This window comes from Empidonax traillii, unplaced genomic scaffold, assembly GCF_003031625.1.
Source record: "Empidonax traillii isolate 1590-97213 ecotype Southwest subspecies unplaced genomic scaffold, ASM303162v1 scaffold83:size2986645, whole genome shotgun sequence".
Classification (NCBI taxonomy): Eukaryota; Metazoa; Chordata; class Aves; order Passeriformes; family Tyrannidae; genus Empidonax; species Empidonax traillii.
Genome location: NW_020955276.1, coordinates 700,252 through 716,810, shown reverse-complemented (window position 1 = coordinate 716,810; position 16,559 = coordinate 700,252). Strand labels below are relative to the sequence as shown.

The 16,559-nt window shown below is 34.4% G+C and overlaps 1 protein-coding gene across 1 annotated transcript in view; it reads right to left on the bottom strand.

The window, feature by feature from the left end:
- KDM4C (lysine demethylase 4C) overlaps positions 1 to 16,559 on the bottom strand; it is a 240,246-nt gene that overhangs the window by 114,400 nt on the left and 109,287 nt on the right. Inside the window, exons 10-13 of the mRNA XM_027881062.1 lie at positions 6,469 to 6,662; positions 3,050 to 3,252; positions 873 to 942; positions 568 to 742 (exon numbers count right to left, since the gene is read on the bottom strand). Of these exons, the coding sequence (XP_027736863.1) occupies positions 568 to 742; positions 873 to 942; positions 3,050 to 3,252; positions 6,469 to 6,662 (642 nt within the window). The remainder of the gene's footprint in view (positions 1 to 567; positions 743 to 872; positions 943 to 3,049; positions 3,253 to 6,468; positions 6,663 to 16,559) is intronic.

Here is a 16,559-nt window from a genome sequence, read left to right as displayed (position 1 = left end):
TTTCACAAGTCCACACTTGAGTGCCAGTGGGAATATACCAAAGTAAACCAGCTACTGATGGCACCTGGAGTTGAAAAAAGGCCACGTGTTTGTAGGTACCCCAATGAGGAAACATTTTTTAAACCTGACATTTAAAAACTGAAAATATATATTTCTTTCAATAGTGAAATATTTTCTTTCAAGTGTTTCCTTTACATATTTTAAGCTATTTCCAAAATTCAAGAATAGTTAGTAACTGAAGCTCACAGCCGTGCTCATATTAGCAAGAAGTGTATATAACTTGAGAATAGGTGCTGACACTTCAGATTCACAAAGTGAAATTACTACATGTATAAAATAACAGGGAAAAATATGTCAATAAGCAAGTCTCCAGAAACATTCTGCTTTTGGATCAAAATTCCTTCACTGCCTGAGCTCTTCAAAATATGTACAAATTATCATCTGATTAAAATCATACATATTCTTAAGAGCTTTAATATGGATATCAGGTCTCATTAGAAAAATTCTCATTCATATTTCATTAGATCAAGAATATATTACTATTATGATGTAATTTGCTTCACATACACTAGATGTTTCCATGCCATCTTCTTCATCGTTTTTTACAACGGGCACTTCTCCATGTTCCAAACTACTTCCACAGCTTTCTAGGTTGCTGATATCATCCTCTGTCGAGACACTTTCCTCTTTATCCGGATTTTCTGCTTCAGAAGTTTGTCCCTCTGCTTTATGGCATAGAATGAAAGAAACATATTGATTCTGAGGCTTCAAACTTTCTGTTTTTCTACAGCTATCAGAAACAGGCTTGCTGGTCACAGAATCTTGAAAGGATAAAGAGAAAGGTAAAGAAAGGATGACTGGAATCTATCCTGTCCTCATTGTCCATTTTTGTTTTCTTTGTTACAGGAACAGGGCTCAAGATTGAGTCTGAAGTGAGGTTTCCTATAGATTGTTTAATGAATATGATTCATTAATAAATCCCACTTTACATTACTATACTGAATTTCACAGTAATCTAAATTATTCAAATTCAAAGCATGGTTCCTCATTTAGAAATCATACAGAAAAGCATTTGGCAGAAGGGTATACACAAATGTGGGGTATAAGTTTTATCAAAGAATAAATTAAATGTAAATGGTTTGAGTTTGGAGTACGAAATGTAGTTTTAATCATTTAATCAGTATTTTGCATTTGAATTACAACAGGTCTTCGTGTCATTCAAAATAATCAATATTCATGTATCTTCTTTATTCTAACAGCCCATATGCACTTCAACTCATTGGGAAAAAAAATATAAAAGTCTGGTATATTGAACTTTATACCTTACATTTTATACCTATTATGCCTGCTTTAAAAGTGAAAATAAGCAAAGGTTAATGGTTTATAATTATGAAAACATATTTCAGATAGATACCAAGAATATTTTGAAAACAACAGCACTGGTCTAAAAATGCAAAGCTATTAGCATAATTTTATTTTTTAAAAAAAATAGTATAATTCTATATTACAGTGATGCTGAAGAGTGAAATTGTGTGGACTTGACTTTAAGAAAATTTTTCATCTTCTGATGCTTCATTGGAAAGACAGAACAATAGGCTAGAGAAGTCACTTAAAAAACATATTCCTGAAGAACCCTGTGGCACACACTGCAGTGAATTCTGATTCAGCAGCACATTCAAGATATTAAAACAGTTTCTTTAAAATCACTTCCCATTCCTTCTTTACAATGATTATTTGAACTTGTTTTTCTGAAAATTTTCCTTCTCAGGTCAAATGAATATAACATTCAGTAATACAAAGCCAATATCAAAACGTAATCTCTGGGTACGAACCATACTTCCTCAGCTGAGTACAATGGACATACTGGCCAGAGATAATGCAGAACAAACTACTTTCTTCAGCATGAGTACCAGAATTTCCACTGTCATATCTAAAAACATCCTTTTTCCTAAAAAGGTCCAGGTATCAGCCTTTAACAGGACAAAGGAGAGAGGGCAGCTCTCCACTCTTCTATACTTTTTCTTCCCTTGCCAATCAACACAGAATAGCTGCCAACTAAATACTGTTTTCTGTGTGGTTATGAACATTCCAAACCTTTATTGGAAGCTGGGGCAAGCTATAAAGCCACAGCACCTTTAAAAAAAACAAAGACCTTAAGAACAGACCTGCAAAGGCTTTGATAGAGCAGCAAATAATTTGTATACAGGAATTTCTAAGCCTCCATACTACATTACTCACTTTGTTATCTTTATGTGAATCTATTATGGTGATTACTACCTCCAAATAAGTATTAACATAATCATTATTATTCAGAGTAATGGAAATATTCTGCATATGCAATTTGCAAGTAAATACTCAGTAGCAATATAAAACAAAATGGGACTGCCTACAAACTTAAAATTGAAGTTTGCCTTCATCAACAGGAATGCAGAACTACATCTTAACTACAATGAAATGTGAAATATAATAAATTAAGTCCAGAATAAACCAAGTATATTCGTATTAAAAAAGTTGTAGGGGGAGAAAAAAAAATCTCTGGGTTTGCAAGGCCTTTATAATTTGCATTGTCAGATAGCTCAACAGATGTAAAAAGAAATCTGGAGTCTCAAAAAAGATAATTTTTGCGCACAGGTAAAGACCCCTTCTACTATGCAGGTTCATGGTGTAAATACATCTAGCACACTGGCAAGCATACATGTTCTGTACTGTTTGAACAGTCTTAAGACGTTCTGTCTCATTTCCATACCAAAAAGATTTTGCTCTAAAACATACAAGCCCACTAAAGAAATAGAATTTACGAAGCCTCATTCTTTTTGCTCCTTTATAAACACTTAATTACAACTTCATACTACTCTCAGCCCAGAATATTAATTTAGGTATTTTCTCATTCTAACTGAATATCAATCTTCTCTGCATAACTTTATACATAAGTATTTTAGTATGCTACTCTAGGAAAATACTATGATGTAACATCCACAAATTTGTGGTATTGTGGTATTAGAGTATCAACAGCCTACAACTAACATGTGAAACATAATCATTATCTCACCTGCAACCTTAACACGATCCAACAAATGTTGATTCAGCTGCATTCTGCAACTGTTTTCTTCTTCCCCAGAAGGCACTCTGTTTATTACTCTCCCTTTTTTTTCAGGTTCTTCACTGACCTTGAAGCCAGTAGTCATCATAGCAGATACTCTCTTGTCCTCTGGAGTTTTAAGCTTTCTAGATCGAGATCTGGGGTGCTGGAAGCTGTTATAGGAGATATTGCTGTCAGAGTTAAAAGTCTGTCTTAGATAAGATAAAACATCTACCAATATATATGTCCCTTTCACCTGCTTAAAGTGGTAAAAAACTGACAATTTTTTATCTTTTCGTGTTGAGATAGCATTACAATTTATTAAGTGATAGATTAACAATTGATTGGATTTAACCTTCTAATCTTTTATCACCATTCTACAGCAAAGTTGTTAAAATCTACAAGTAAAATAGTCGCTAAGTAACTATTACTTAAACTAGCTTTTTAATAAATCATTCTTTTGAACCTGAAAGAGAACTACCCTTACAGAAGTAATGAAGACAAAGCACTCTCAGCAGCACTAAAATCCGTTGATATTTCCAAGCCCCAATGTCGATATTTCCAAGCCCAACTCATCAGAATATCCCTGTAAAATTAGATCTATTTGGAAATTTTAGGTGCATTTGAACACAAACAACAAGTACCTGAAAAAACTAAAAATTATGATCACCAAAATATTTTGAAAGGCTAAAATATCAAGCAATATATCTCATAATGCTGTGTTAAAAAAAATTGAAATTAAATTTTCAGCGTAAGTTTTTGCACCCTCAGAAGTAGAAGGGAAGGCTTTTCGCAGGAGAAACGGTAAACCCATCAGAAATTTACGTGCTCAGGATAAATATAACAGGAGATTAATCTAGTTTCAAATTCAACTATGTGACACAGGAGGAGATTTTAATGTGCTTCATCACACAGCAGGTTTCAAAGCTCATAACACAGCCATAAAACGTAAATTAGGAGTTTTACAAAGGTCTTGCATCTTAGCCTGTATGTATCTCCAGAAAAACATTTTGCTACCCCTTACATTTTATTCTATGTCCATCAATGTATATCTTTCATCTCCTTCTCTATAAAATAGTAATTTAGAGAAAATTTGCCAAAGTATGAGATGACCATCAATTCACATTGCAGTATAACAGAAAATACTCTTACTGTTTACACGCAATCATTAGATGTTATACAGTAGCAAATTATTTCAGTTATAAATGCCAGAGTTAAGGTCTCCCTGTCCCTATATTCATGAAGATTCCCATAGAAGGTATTTTTACTTTCACTCTGTTGGAACTTGTATTATTCCCATAATCAAAATTATGACAATTTCAAGTGATACATTACACTAGAAATGAAGCTGAATAAACATTTTATCCTTTTTTGCATTGCACACTGAGTAAAAGCCACTTAAAGATTTAAAGAGCATTGGACTTATGTTTATTAGCTTAATGTGAGATCCTGGATCCAAATCTCACTGAATTATTGATACGGGTCGGAACCAACTCACTGTGGGGGGAAAGGGAAGGGCTAAGTGCATAAATCAGCCCATGTGTTCCTATGATAAAACTTTCAACATAATTATTAGAAAGTCTTTGTTTTCAGTCAAAATTGGCTATCTGTAAGGGTACTTAGCAAATAAATCACTGCTAGTGCAATTGGGAATTTGCATGTCCACTGTACAATACACACAGGGAAACCTACTACAGGACAAAATGGTACTCACTTGGCTAAACAACAGAATCACTCTCTCTGTGAGTCCAAGTTATTATTACACTAACAAATTGGCTGTTCAACTGCTTCACTGATTGTCTTCAAGAAGTGATTCCACCTCACAGACCTCTCCTACCCAGCTATAACGTTTCACTACAGTGAGAGTTGCTTCTTTTCTTAACAAATTGATTTTCCTATCCTTTTCCTCAAAAAAACAAAGAAAACAAGGAAATTTTGGTTTTTAAAACCAAATTTAAAAAGCAACTACACTGTAACATGATTTGAAGGAGAAAAAAGGTCTTAAAAAATTCAGTATTACCTTCAACCCAGAAAACTGCATTATGCAGTTAAGCAGATACCAATAAAACTGCCCAGCTTTGGCTAGAAATTAAGTAGATCTTTAACAGATAATGAAGAAGAAAATCCATAAAGATCCTGTTCAGTATGACAGGAAAGCACAAGTGTACAAAAAATGTTTGTGCAATGCAAACAAAAACATAATGCTTATCAAGAAATTAGTTATGAAATTGCTCTAACAGGTCAGAGCTTTTACAGCTTCAATGACAAGCTGAAAGACCTTCTAATTCTCCTAATTTTCTTAGTGGTGTCAGGACCAACAACTCAGATTTAGGCCTTTCTTATGCCAGATTATGATCTGCCATTGACTTCTGCTAGACATGGACAGGTTTTGGCTTCAGTGCTTGTGAGATGTGATAAATAGGTAGTTATATTTCCTGAAAGTTAGATGGCAGCGAGGCCTAAGACTTTTACTAGAGACTTCATACAGCTGATGGGATTCTGCCACAGCTTTATGATAACTTTTTCCCATTTAACCTTTACCTCAGCTTTTTATAGACTTCTCCCTTGTCTTTTGGTTGCAGTGGTCACTAGAAAAAATGGCAACCATCCACACCTTGAAGTCTTTACTAAAACACCAGTAATCTTTACTAAATAAATATTATAAATGCAACACTGGAATGCACATTAATGCTCTCCGTAATCATTAACTGTAGCTATATATATAACTTCTAAGTTGAATTGATTTTTCACAGTCACTCTGAAACAGACTGGCTTGTCCTCAAGTTCATCTTAATACAGAAAACAGAAAAAACAATTTTCATCTAAAGTAAATGGATTCAAAGAAAACGTGTTGTGGTTTAAGCCCAGCTGATAAATAAACTCCATGCAGCCACTCCCCTCCCCTCCTTCCCTCCCGTGACAGAGAGAGACAGAAAAGACAGAGATTATGGGTTGAGATAACAATTCACTGGAAAAAGCAATGAAATAAGAAAATGAACAGTAAGAGCAATAATAGTAATAACAGAAGCATATAAGAGGGTGATTACATGCAAAATGCTCATGGAGTCCAACCGACACAACCTGTTGCCGCACAGTTTTCGGAGACAAAGAACACTGTGGTCCCTGGGCCCTCTGCACACACCACATCCCCTTCCTCTTGGAAGTGAGAATCCCTTACTTCTGCCCTGGAGTGGTGACATGGGTGGTAGAGAAAACTAACCTAGACACACCCACATGGCTCCAAGCTCCTCCCCCTCATGGCTACCATGAGAAAATTTACTCTGTCCTGGCCAAAACTAGGACATCATCAAAGAAAGTCGCCAAAAGGAAACAAAAAGAAATCGACATCATAATAAAGACAATTCAATAAGGATAAAGAAATCTAATACCTCTTGGGAAAGTTTTGCATTTTCTTTCTTCTCTGTAGCCAGGCCTTTATTTCAGGTGTTGATCCAGGAGTTGGTTTTGTATGATCAATGGTAAATATATCCTTGCCTTTTTTCCACAGCTGGTACCTGTCTGGTTGAAACTTCCTCACAAAGATATCCATGGATATTGACACCATGTCTTTCCTACAAGTGCACTGCAAGAGAAGACAGGAACTTGTAAGTGACATGTAAAGAAATACGCCACAACTGCAGTTAAAAATCCCACATGTGGAAACCAATTCTACTTTAATCAAAATTTTCCTTTTCCCTTCTTCTCAGTTTTCAGAGGGAAAGGATTATTCAAGAGAAGATAATATCTGAACAATATGTCACATTAGGATTCCACTGTTTCATTAATTCCTACAGTTAAGACCAAAAAGAAATTAATAGCATTTCCTTCTGCTCGATTAGCTGGTTTTTTATAGTTTTAAGCAAACTACCATGTTGAATCCAGAGACTGCATCTGTCTTAAGTGCCATCACAATTCTATTTTTAAAAATAACTCATGTAGTGTCCACTTGACCCAAAGGTCTTTACAGGAACATACAGTCCCAGCACTGAACTCTTTAAAACATAAATCCATACAAGTGCCACATCAAGTTACAGTTTTGCCCAGTTTTCTTTAGAAAGAGAAAAAAAGAAGTGAGAGCAAGAAGCATTACATCTAAGGTCTAGAAGCATGTTCTATAACTCTGTAATCTGATCTGCTGTGCAATACACACCCTAAAATCTCATGCAGTACTTTCTTCATCAACTTTACTCTGTTCCCTGACTTTAGTCCCTCAAAGAATTTTTGCATTGTTTTTCTTTCCAAATTATGCAGGTGAGTGGAATACTTTAGACCTATTTGAATAAAATCTCAGTGGTCAGGAAAATGCAAAGGAGGAGCCTTCCTTTGGAATACTGCAGATTCTGAATCAATTTACAGACTAAAGTTACTGTATGTAATACCTCAAAATACTTAAAAGTAAGAGACTGCATTAAGTAAATCAATATGCTTACAGCACATAAACTACCATAGTGGATTAACCCTGTCTGACTGCCAGGTGTTCATCAACTTGCTAATTCTCCTTAGGTGTCCCCCAGGACAGAGAGAGACAATAAGATGAAAAATTTCATGGGCTGAGATAAGGACAGGGAGATCACTGACCAATTACCGTCTTTGACTCATCTTGAGGGAATTACATTAATTTATTGCAAATTAATAAGAGACAGTGAGAAATGAGAGCAAAATTAAACCTAGCTTCCCTCATGCCAGTTTTTCCCAGACTTCACTCCTGACTCTGGTGTCTGCAGGGATGTTTCTTTCACATTTTCCTCACTCCTTTCTCTCACAGCTGCTGCACGGTGATTTTTATTCTTTCTACATTTGCTATCACATGAATGCCACCAGAGTTCCTGACAGGCTCAGCTTTAGGCAGCAGCAGGTTCATTTTGGAGTCAGCCAGATCTGGCTTTGTCCAGTGTGTGGACAGTTCCTGATCTGCTCTGCTATTAGCCACTGCTGCAGTACCCCTACACTACCAAAACCTTGCCACATCAAAGTCAGCACAATTTTTTCAGACTAAGAGCAAATTGATTGGCTAAAACTTACAGTCTTAAATGGAAAAACTTTTAAAGAACTTTGCTACAGCTGAATAAAGCTTACACTGCAAAACTGAGACACTATTTTCTTTTAGGTAAACAGAGATGTATAGAAAACCCTGGTGAATGTATAGCCTGGCTCTATGGTTTACTACAACTAGTTCTATTTTTTTTTTTTAAACAAGGAGGGTGTTTAATCATAGAAAACCTGAAACACACAAAGGACTGAATGCAACTTTTCTACTAGTTAGGTTTCCGTGCACTGAATGCAAATTTCTTTATCTGCTACTTCAATCCATCATTTCTCGCTCACCCTTCCTCCTCTTGAAATTCATAAGATACATAATGAAAAGGCATCTGAGATGCATAAAAAATGCTTGCATTCCTTTCAGTATGTCAACATCAATATGCTGCATATTCACAACACTGCCATCTAATGGGAGATGGAATGGAAAGAAGTAAAAAAATTCAATGCAGAAACTGTAATTTTATGCAGCTGTCTTTAATTATAGTTTTTACCCAAAATACCATCAGAATTTTCCCCTTTCAAACAACATGCATATACATACTAATAAAAACTCTCTGTAAAAAACTTAAACATATTTGAAATAGTATGTCTCTTTCAGAGCGTCCTTGATCAGTCGCAATGAACAGTAACAAAAAAAAGCAATTAAGACACTTCTGTACACTGCAAAAGTCCATAGAAGTCCACTGTAATACTTTTAACATTTAAAAATAAAATTGTAACATAAAGACAAGGAACACTGGATTTCCTCTCCCTTTTACACACAAAATCTTTTTACATTCAAACCCTGTTGCTACAGTCTGATAAAAAATCATTATTAAAGAAAAAATTTTGCTGTTAAACATCAAGACTTCCACTTCCTTGGAAGAAAATAATTTCTTGAGTCAGCATCGAAGCATTAAGGAAGAAATAAAATAGATTGTATGATGGAATGTTAATAATATAAGAAAATACTCAAAATAAATCATGTCTAAACAGCACAATTTCTGTCTTTCAGTAATCTTTGATCAGTTTCCACTACATTTTTATATAACTACTGCTAAAGACTTAAAAAACCCAGGCGGGTATTAGAAATGTAGTAGAATTTCTTAGAAGTTTTAAAACTTTTAAAAACATACACTTCAGAGTAAAAAGCAATAGAGAAACATCACGCTCAACAGTACCAGCGCATGCCTGAAAATGAGGAAGACAGGCTTTTCGGCACTGAAGGGTGGAAATACTTGGAAGTAACATATCAGACAACAACAGCAGATATGTTCTCCAAACAATTTCTACTCATATTCCCTAAAACGATTCCATTAAAAAAGAAAAAAAAACACACCACAACAAAACACTATTGCTTTGATAAATAGTCTGCAGAATCTTTTGTTCTTTGATAGTGAAGATGGTTTTTACTGGTGTTGATTCTTTTCTCATTCTCTCTTTCTTTGACTGGCTTGGAGCTGGCAGTTTTATGGCTTCCTGTTCCGAATGTAAGAAAGTGACTTAAAGATTCTTTCCAAAACAAAACTAAATATTATTCAGGTAAAGAAACCTCTTGGGAGAGGTTTCACAAAATGAACATACTAATGCCTACTAAAATACTCACAGTGATACTTCTGTGAATCACAGTAATTTTGGAAACATGTTTTAATATTCTTTTAAAAGTAAATGCAAAATCAAAGTAGTTGAACTGCCATGTAAAATGCAGCTGATTTTGGCGTAGCTAAATGTCACAGCCTTTGTACTGGAAACAATTAGAATGCAATAGAATTAGTCTGATACTTATTCTTCAATCAGAATACTTAAGAGTACAGAACTCCTTCCCAATTCTTACTATTAAATTTTTACTATTAACATTATTGATGACACAGTTACAATCACTCTTATCTTGCCACAAAGATCCAACTTGGCAGTAAGCAATTCAACTAAAATTTATAAGTAGCTGCAAACCTTCACAGAATGAACTTCACACTACATGTGAGATATATTTTTGATCTGAGAAAATTACTTGGGAGATAAAAACTCAGAAAAATGAATTTTTTCAAATACCTGCTACTTGTGAATGAAAACAGAATAATTATTTTGTACTAAAAAAAAAAAAAAAAGGTTTAATTCTCCCCATTTGGGACTCTGATTCAGGAAAATATGAAGAAGTATACAACAAGCTTCTAGACTTATTTTAAGTACCTGAAATACCTGAAGAACATTTTATATCAGTAAGTACATGTCTTACAGGTCTTTCAAATTTTCATCGCTATTATTAAACTCTTTAGTCAAACAGAATCACTAAATTTTTAAAACTGACATAAAAATACTCCATCTATAGAGAATATCGTGTTTTGCTGCAACACAAAGCAAAATGGGGGGTTATTTTATTATTTGACTAGTAAAAGGGCAGTAGCGCTTCTTAGTACCATAGTTTTAAGCACAGAAATGCATATCCAGAGTCAAGCTTTTATGATTTGCATTTTTCTCTTCTAGTTCAATGAAGTTATACCTGTGACATGAACTTATGTCTTTATCCACAAAAGCATCTTCTCCACCAAAACATTAGTTGTTATCCTACAATGTTACAATATTTAACACACTAGGGTTAAAATATCTGGAGGATTTTGGACATTTTGCACTAAGTATTGGATCTTCTTAATTAAAATGTGATTTTCATATCTGAAATCTATTTTAGTCTTCCAAAGTATTAATCTGAAGACAAATAGTAGTACTCCATTAGGCTAAATTTTTTCTTTCACTTACATAATTATTTCAGAAAAAAAAGCACCACCTAAAGTCTTCCTACACATGGAACAGCATGTGGAGATTAACAGTCAAGGGAAACCACGAAAAGTTCTGTTCTTTAAAAAGAGAGAGAATGGATATTTACAAAACATAAGAAAGCAACAAATTAGTAGGATGATGCAAGTATTAGGCTAGTAACCTTCTTTAAAAGCTATATAAGTCTCAATACACAAAGCATACTCAAAATTATTTAATTAAGCTATTTTTCAGTGATATTCATTCCTAACTGCTTATGATGACTAAAGCCTTCTTCATAGTATCAACAGCAGTGATGTATTGGAGACAAACATTTTAAATAATTTAGATTCCTCTTACAGGTAAACTTAAACTGCACAATAATGGACTATTTCATGCACTGTATTCCACTCTTCTTGCAATACTTAAAATGAATAATGTTCAAACAATGAAAAAAAAATGCTTTCTGATAATAAACATTTTGAAGGTGCTATGACTGGAACTGCTTCCTGTGGACTACCCACAGAAGTGCTTGACAGGTACTTGATAGGAGGACAGGAATTAATAAATCCTGGTAACAATAACTGTTCTTTGCTATGGAGTTGGGTTGTGATATATTTTCACACTGACCTTCTGGCAACTTGTAGGCAGTGTTGCAGAAACCTTTGGTATCAGTTAGCCACCTGTGCAAGCTTCAAGAAAGCAAATGTTCCTTCGGTAAATTCAAGAGAGTACACTCACTTTTCCTGACACCTCCAGTCACATGTAACAAAAATGGAAATTCAAAACACCACTCTTAGAAGTTCTTTCTATATAATAGAAAAAGTATTTCTAATAAATTCATTGTTTGCACTTACATATGAAAAAGTAAATAGCCTGCAATATTATTTAAGTAGTTCAGTATTTAAATAGTGCATTACAAAATATCTGGCTTTTTTCTTGATTCTTATTTCTAATTTATTTTGCACTCACACATAATGCCACCTACACATTCCTACAAAAAAAGACTCAGTTTATATTATATAGAACTGATTGCATCAGCATCAATTGTCATTGCAAAAATGTGGCCAGTTTCCTGGAATTCCTTTGAAAGCTGGACAACAGAAACAGTATGACAAGACACAGCTGAACAAACCCCACCTCTTCTTAAACGCTCCACCTCACAGCCCTGCTTTATCCTGTACTGGTGTTGTCCATGGCACAACTCCTAACCCTCAAAAGATTTAGTTATAAGCTATTCACCTTTTTCTCTTCATTCTGATTTTAGTCTGTACTTCTAGTCTGAATTTTTTTCATCTTACAGTCACATTAATTTCTCTGTCCATCCCTGGAATGGGATATATAGAACATAAACCGTTTACCTGGAGTCTTTACCTCTCTGCTGTGCATCAACTGACCCTTACTTCATCCTTCTCTTAGCTCTCTATTGTTTCCTTTCTTAGTGCCTTTGGACTGCATTGCCCCAGACACAGAAAATGAGAGCTTCTATCCCATACCTTGAACTGCCTACCAACTTCTGTATTTTCAAATGGAATTATTCTGAACATATGAAATAAGAATTTATTTTAAACAAATTAATCTCTATCCACAGCAGAACTGAATTAACCATAATACCTCCTAAAATAAGAAAGTGAACAGTCTGTGCAATAAAATAAAAATATATAAAATTATAAACAATGACTTGTAGTTGTGCAATACCTAATACTGACAAATGACCATGTCACTGCTCATCTTATTCACACAAATTTTACAGTCATTATCATGGGTTTACTTACAGAAAGTCTAGTATTATCAAACATTAAAAAAAGGAATTCATAAATGACCCAACTACAACAATTCCTATAAAGCGCATATACCCTTAGATCATTAATTACAGCAAAGGGATAATAGTAAGATATTGCAGGTAAGATGTTAATACAACAGGAAACCTAGTGCCTTCTCTTTTCTCAAAAAATCAAAAGAAAATCAGTAAGTTATCAATCTTAAAATTCTATTCCAACATACCAGCTGGGGAAAAATGTCAAATTGGAACTCCACATATTGTAGATTAAAGGGGATTCTGGGAAGACAGACACCTGGTATGAGTAAATGGGCTGAGGAACAAGAACATTTCTGTTATTTTGGATAGCTATTTATCAGTTAAAATAAACTGTTACCTCCACTGGATTATTTGAACCATTTTCTGGCAAAATGCGTCTACCTGTGTATCACTACTAACATTACCAGTTTGTACTGATACAGTAAGTAATTCCAACAAGTCGAATTCATGTCAAGGACTTATAGAAGTTTTTTTGAAATTCAGGCTTGAATTTAATAATAATTGAAGATTCATGGTAACAGAACCATGAATTTTTTTTTCCACTACAACTCGAATTTTACAGAGCTCCAAATCTAGTTGCCACTATTAAAAATTATGGTTGTATTTACATATGATAATGCTCACAGGTAAATCATGTTGAAAACTAAAAACCATTACTGTATAAAACTTTAGAACTGTTGAGCATTTCTCAGTGTTGCTTCTTAAGCACAGGACAGAAAATGGAGTCCTTATAGTATTAAAATGATAAATTACTTTTCAAAGTTCAGAAAATAATTTTTTCTAAACATTTTGAAGATGTTCTGAAATTTCACGTCACTTTTTTCTCAGATTTCACCTTTTAGCATCTAGATCTTTGTATTAGGAGATGTTTAAGCCAGCAAACTCATGTTATCAGTGGTAAATCACAGTACATAATGAATTCTGCCTGGAGGAAGGAGAAGAATGTGATGAAATTCCAATCAGAGGAAAAAGCTCTGGCCAAGTCTCATGTGAAGCATGTAAAGCACCTTCATATTCAATGTTTCTGTAAGGCATATAATAAATACTTGCAAAAGCTTGGCTCATTTTTTCCAAGGCTTAGATGCCCAAAATTCATCAGTCATGTGCATCTTTGTAGTTTCTGTAAATGTTGAGCTTTTCAGCAGGCTAAATGAACTACTATTTTTTATATATCAATAACCTCCTTGTTCCAATTGTTAAGTTTTATTCATAACTGAAAATTCACAGAGGATAAGGCTTACAGAAATTAACATCAACCAGATTTATTCTAAATTCTCACTCTACTGAATCACTTTTCGGACAGCATAACTCTTAAAATCCAATTTCATTTGTGTTTTTGCTCAACAAAGCAGAACAATATTTAGAAAACCTTCCAACAGATAATGAAAAGATATGTAGTTTTATACACCTACATTCCAGGAATTTCAGAATGCTTTGCAAAATATTACTATTTCTTCCTGATAACAGAGAAGAAGAAACCAGACCAAATAAAGGCTTATTTGTCATGATCACAAGGCAAGCCACTGTCAGAACAGACAGGAATATATTTGATTTTCAGTACCCTGTTCCAGATATTAGACGTGATTCCTAAACTGAAAAGAGGAAAAGATAATGATTTTCCCAGCTCTTAAAATCATTTTTTTCAAGGCTCTCCTATTATTCAAATTCTATTACAGAGAAAGAAAAGAGGAGAGCAGAAAAATACCAGTGAAAATTACATGGTCCTACCATGTATTTTAAAAGGTAATAAAACCTCAAAAATTTCTAATAATTTGCAGTTATCCATTTATGTAGTTTACCCCTTAACAGAAGACAGAAAGAAATTAGCTATATATAATGTTCTACCACTATTTAAATCCAAACTAAGTAAGCAATAAAGCATTGTGATATTTAAAAAACCAACTAACCAAACAAAAAACCAAAAAACAAACAATGACAACAAAAAAACCCTAACCATTTCTCCAACCCCTTCTCAAAATAAAAAAAAAAAAAAAGCAAGCAAATCTGCCAGAAACGATGCAAAGAAAAAGGACCCAATTAGAAGGAACTTCAAAAGGAAAGAAGAGTTTCTGTCACTGTTAAGTAAATGAAATTACTTAGAACAATGCTGTGTTGAGGCTGTTTTGACACTCTGGGAAGAGAGGCTTTGAGACACAGGTTGTCTAGGTTTGGGAAGGTAGTAGGGAAAGAGAAATTAGCAGATAATGTCAATAAGACAGAAATAGCAGAATTCTCTAAATTTTTTTTCTCTAATAAATAAAAACTGCTTTTTCCAGTGAAGACACTGACACAGTCTTGCTATAAGCCATCTTGCAGGCCAATGAACCAATCTCCTCAAATGTTCCTATCATGGTACTGAAGTGGCAGGTTGAGCACAAAAACAGTACCTGCACTTAAAGAATGAAATCTACTTACAACCAAACTATAATGGCTACTATCATAGAACACAAGGCTCAACTATTAAAATTACTCAATAATATAACTTGCAAAAATATGAATCAAAGAAGTGGAAACAGAGCATTATGCATTTCATCTACCACAGAGAGGAAAGAGTAAGTGAACCAAAGAAAAATTCACTGCAGGGAGTAGCATTCAAAACAAAGTGAAGCTACCCCTAGACATTTGTGGAAGAAATGGAGTATGTTTCTGTTGACTAAAGCTCTCAAACAAAAAACCAGACTCACTGACACAAAGCAAAATCCCTTTTAGCAAGCACTCGGTATTCAACAAATACATCATTGTCACTGAAGATCCTAGAGAAACATCTGCCAATAGTCATGGAAAATTGAACCCATTCCTAGAAAATATGAGTTTCCAACTAACAAATATGATAGACAAACAGAAAGACTCAGTGTAAACAGAGATTGCATTCAATTTAAACTCCTAATGAAAAAAATGACAGACCATTCAAAGCAACAGAATTTCCTTTCACTCAAGCGAAGCAAAAAACGAAGGAAAAATGAAGAAGAAAAATGATAATGTATGTAGGCCTTCACCTTTCCTTCTTTTTGTCAAATTACTTTTTTCACCAGTTTTTTTTATAATTCCCTAACCCCAAGTTTCTATTATAAAGCTTTTATGAAAATATTTTTAAATCATTCTGATTATTGTTAACTGTCACCAAGCTACAGTTGTGCTGTGTACTACCTGCAGTTCTATCATCTTTAACATAAATCTTTATTGCAAAAGATGTGCTTTAATTTTAAATGAGCTAAGACAGATTTGCTGCCTCAACGTAAAGTCCTGCAAGACACAGGACAAAGGTTGCCTTTATCATCATTTAGGTAGTAGGTTAAAAATGCCTTGTCTCAAACAGGATTTACATTTAGATGGTCAAATTCCAGTGCTTCTTCTTAACACAAAATGCATGATTTTCTTAGTGAAAACAGTCTCACTCATCAAAGACTGCATTACCAATATGTCTACATTTACCCACTTATTTATATATGTCTATTTATCTATATAAAATATATCAGAGAGCAATGACATACTAGTACAATTGCTTTGTTTCACCTGCAGAGAATATAACTGGATCCCAACCCCCTCCCACCATTTTGCCTATGAGAAAAGTGAAAAATAAATTCTGCATTCTTGTTCCTTTTTCCTCTGGTCTCCCTCAAAGATAGTATTTCCCCACCTTATTGTGGGGAAATCTTTTAATCTAGATATTCTTACTATTGCCTTATCACTAGCATTTTCCAAAATAACTATTTTCTTTTAATAATTTAATTCAGAGGGCTGCAGAAATGTGCCAAAAAGGAACCTCATACAGTTCAGCAACAGAAAATGCCAAACGCCGCAGCTGGGGAGGAATAACCCCATGCACCAACACGTGGGGCAGCGGGGCAGGCAGCAGCCTGGCAGGGAAGGCCCAGGGGCGACTGGGGGACACCG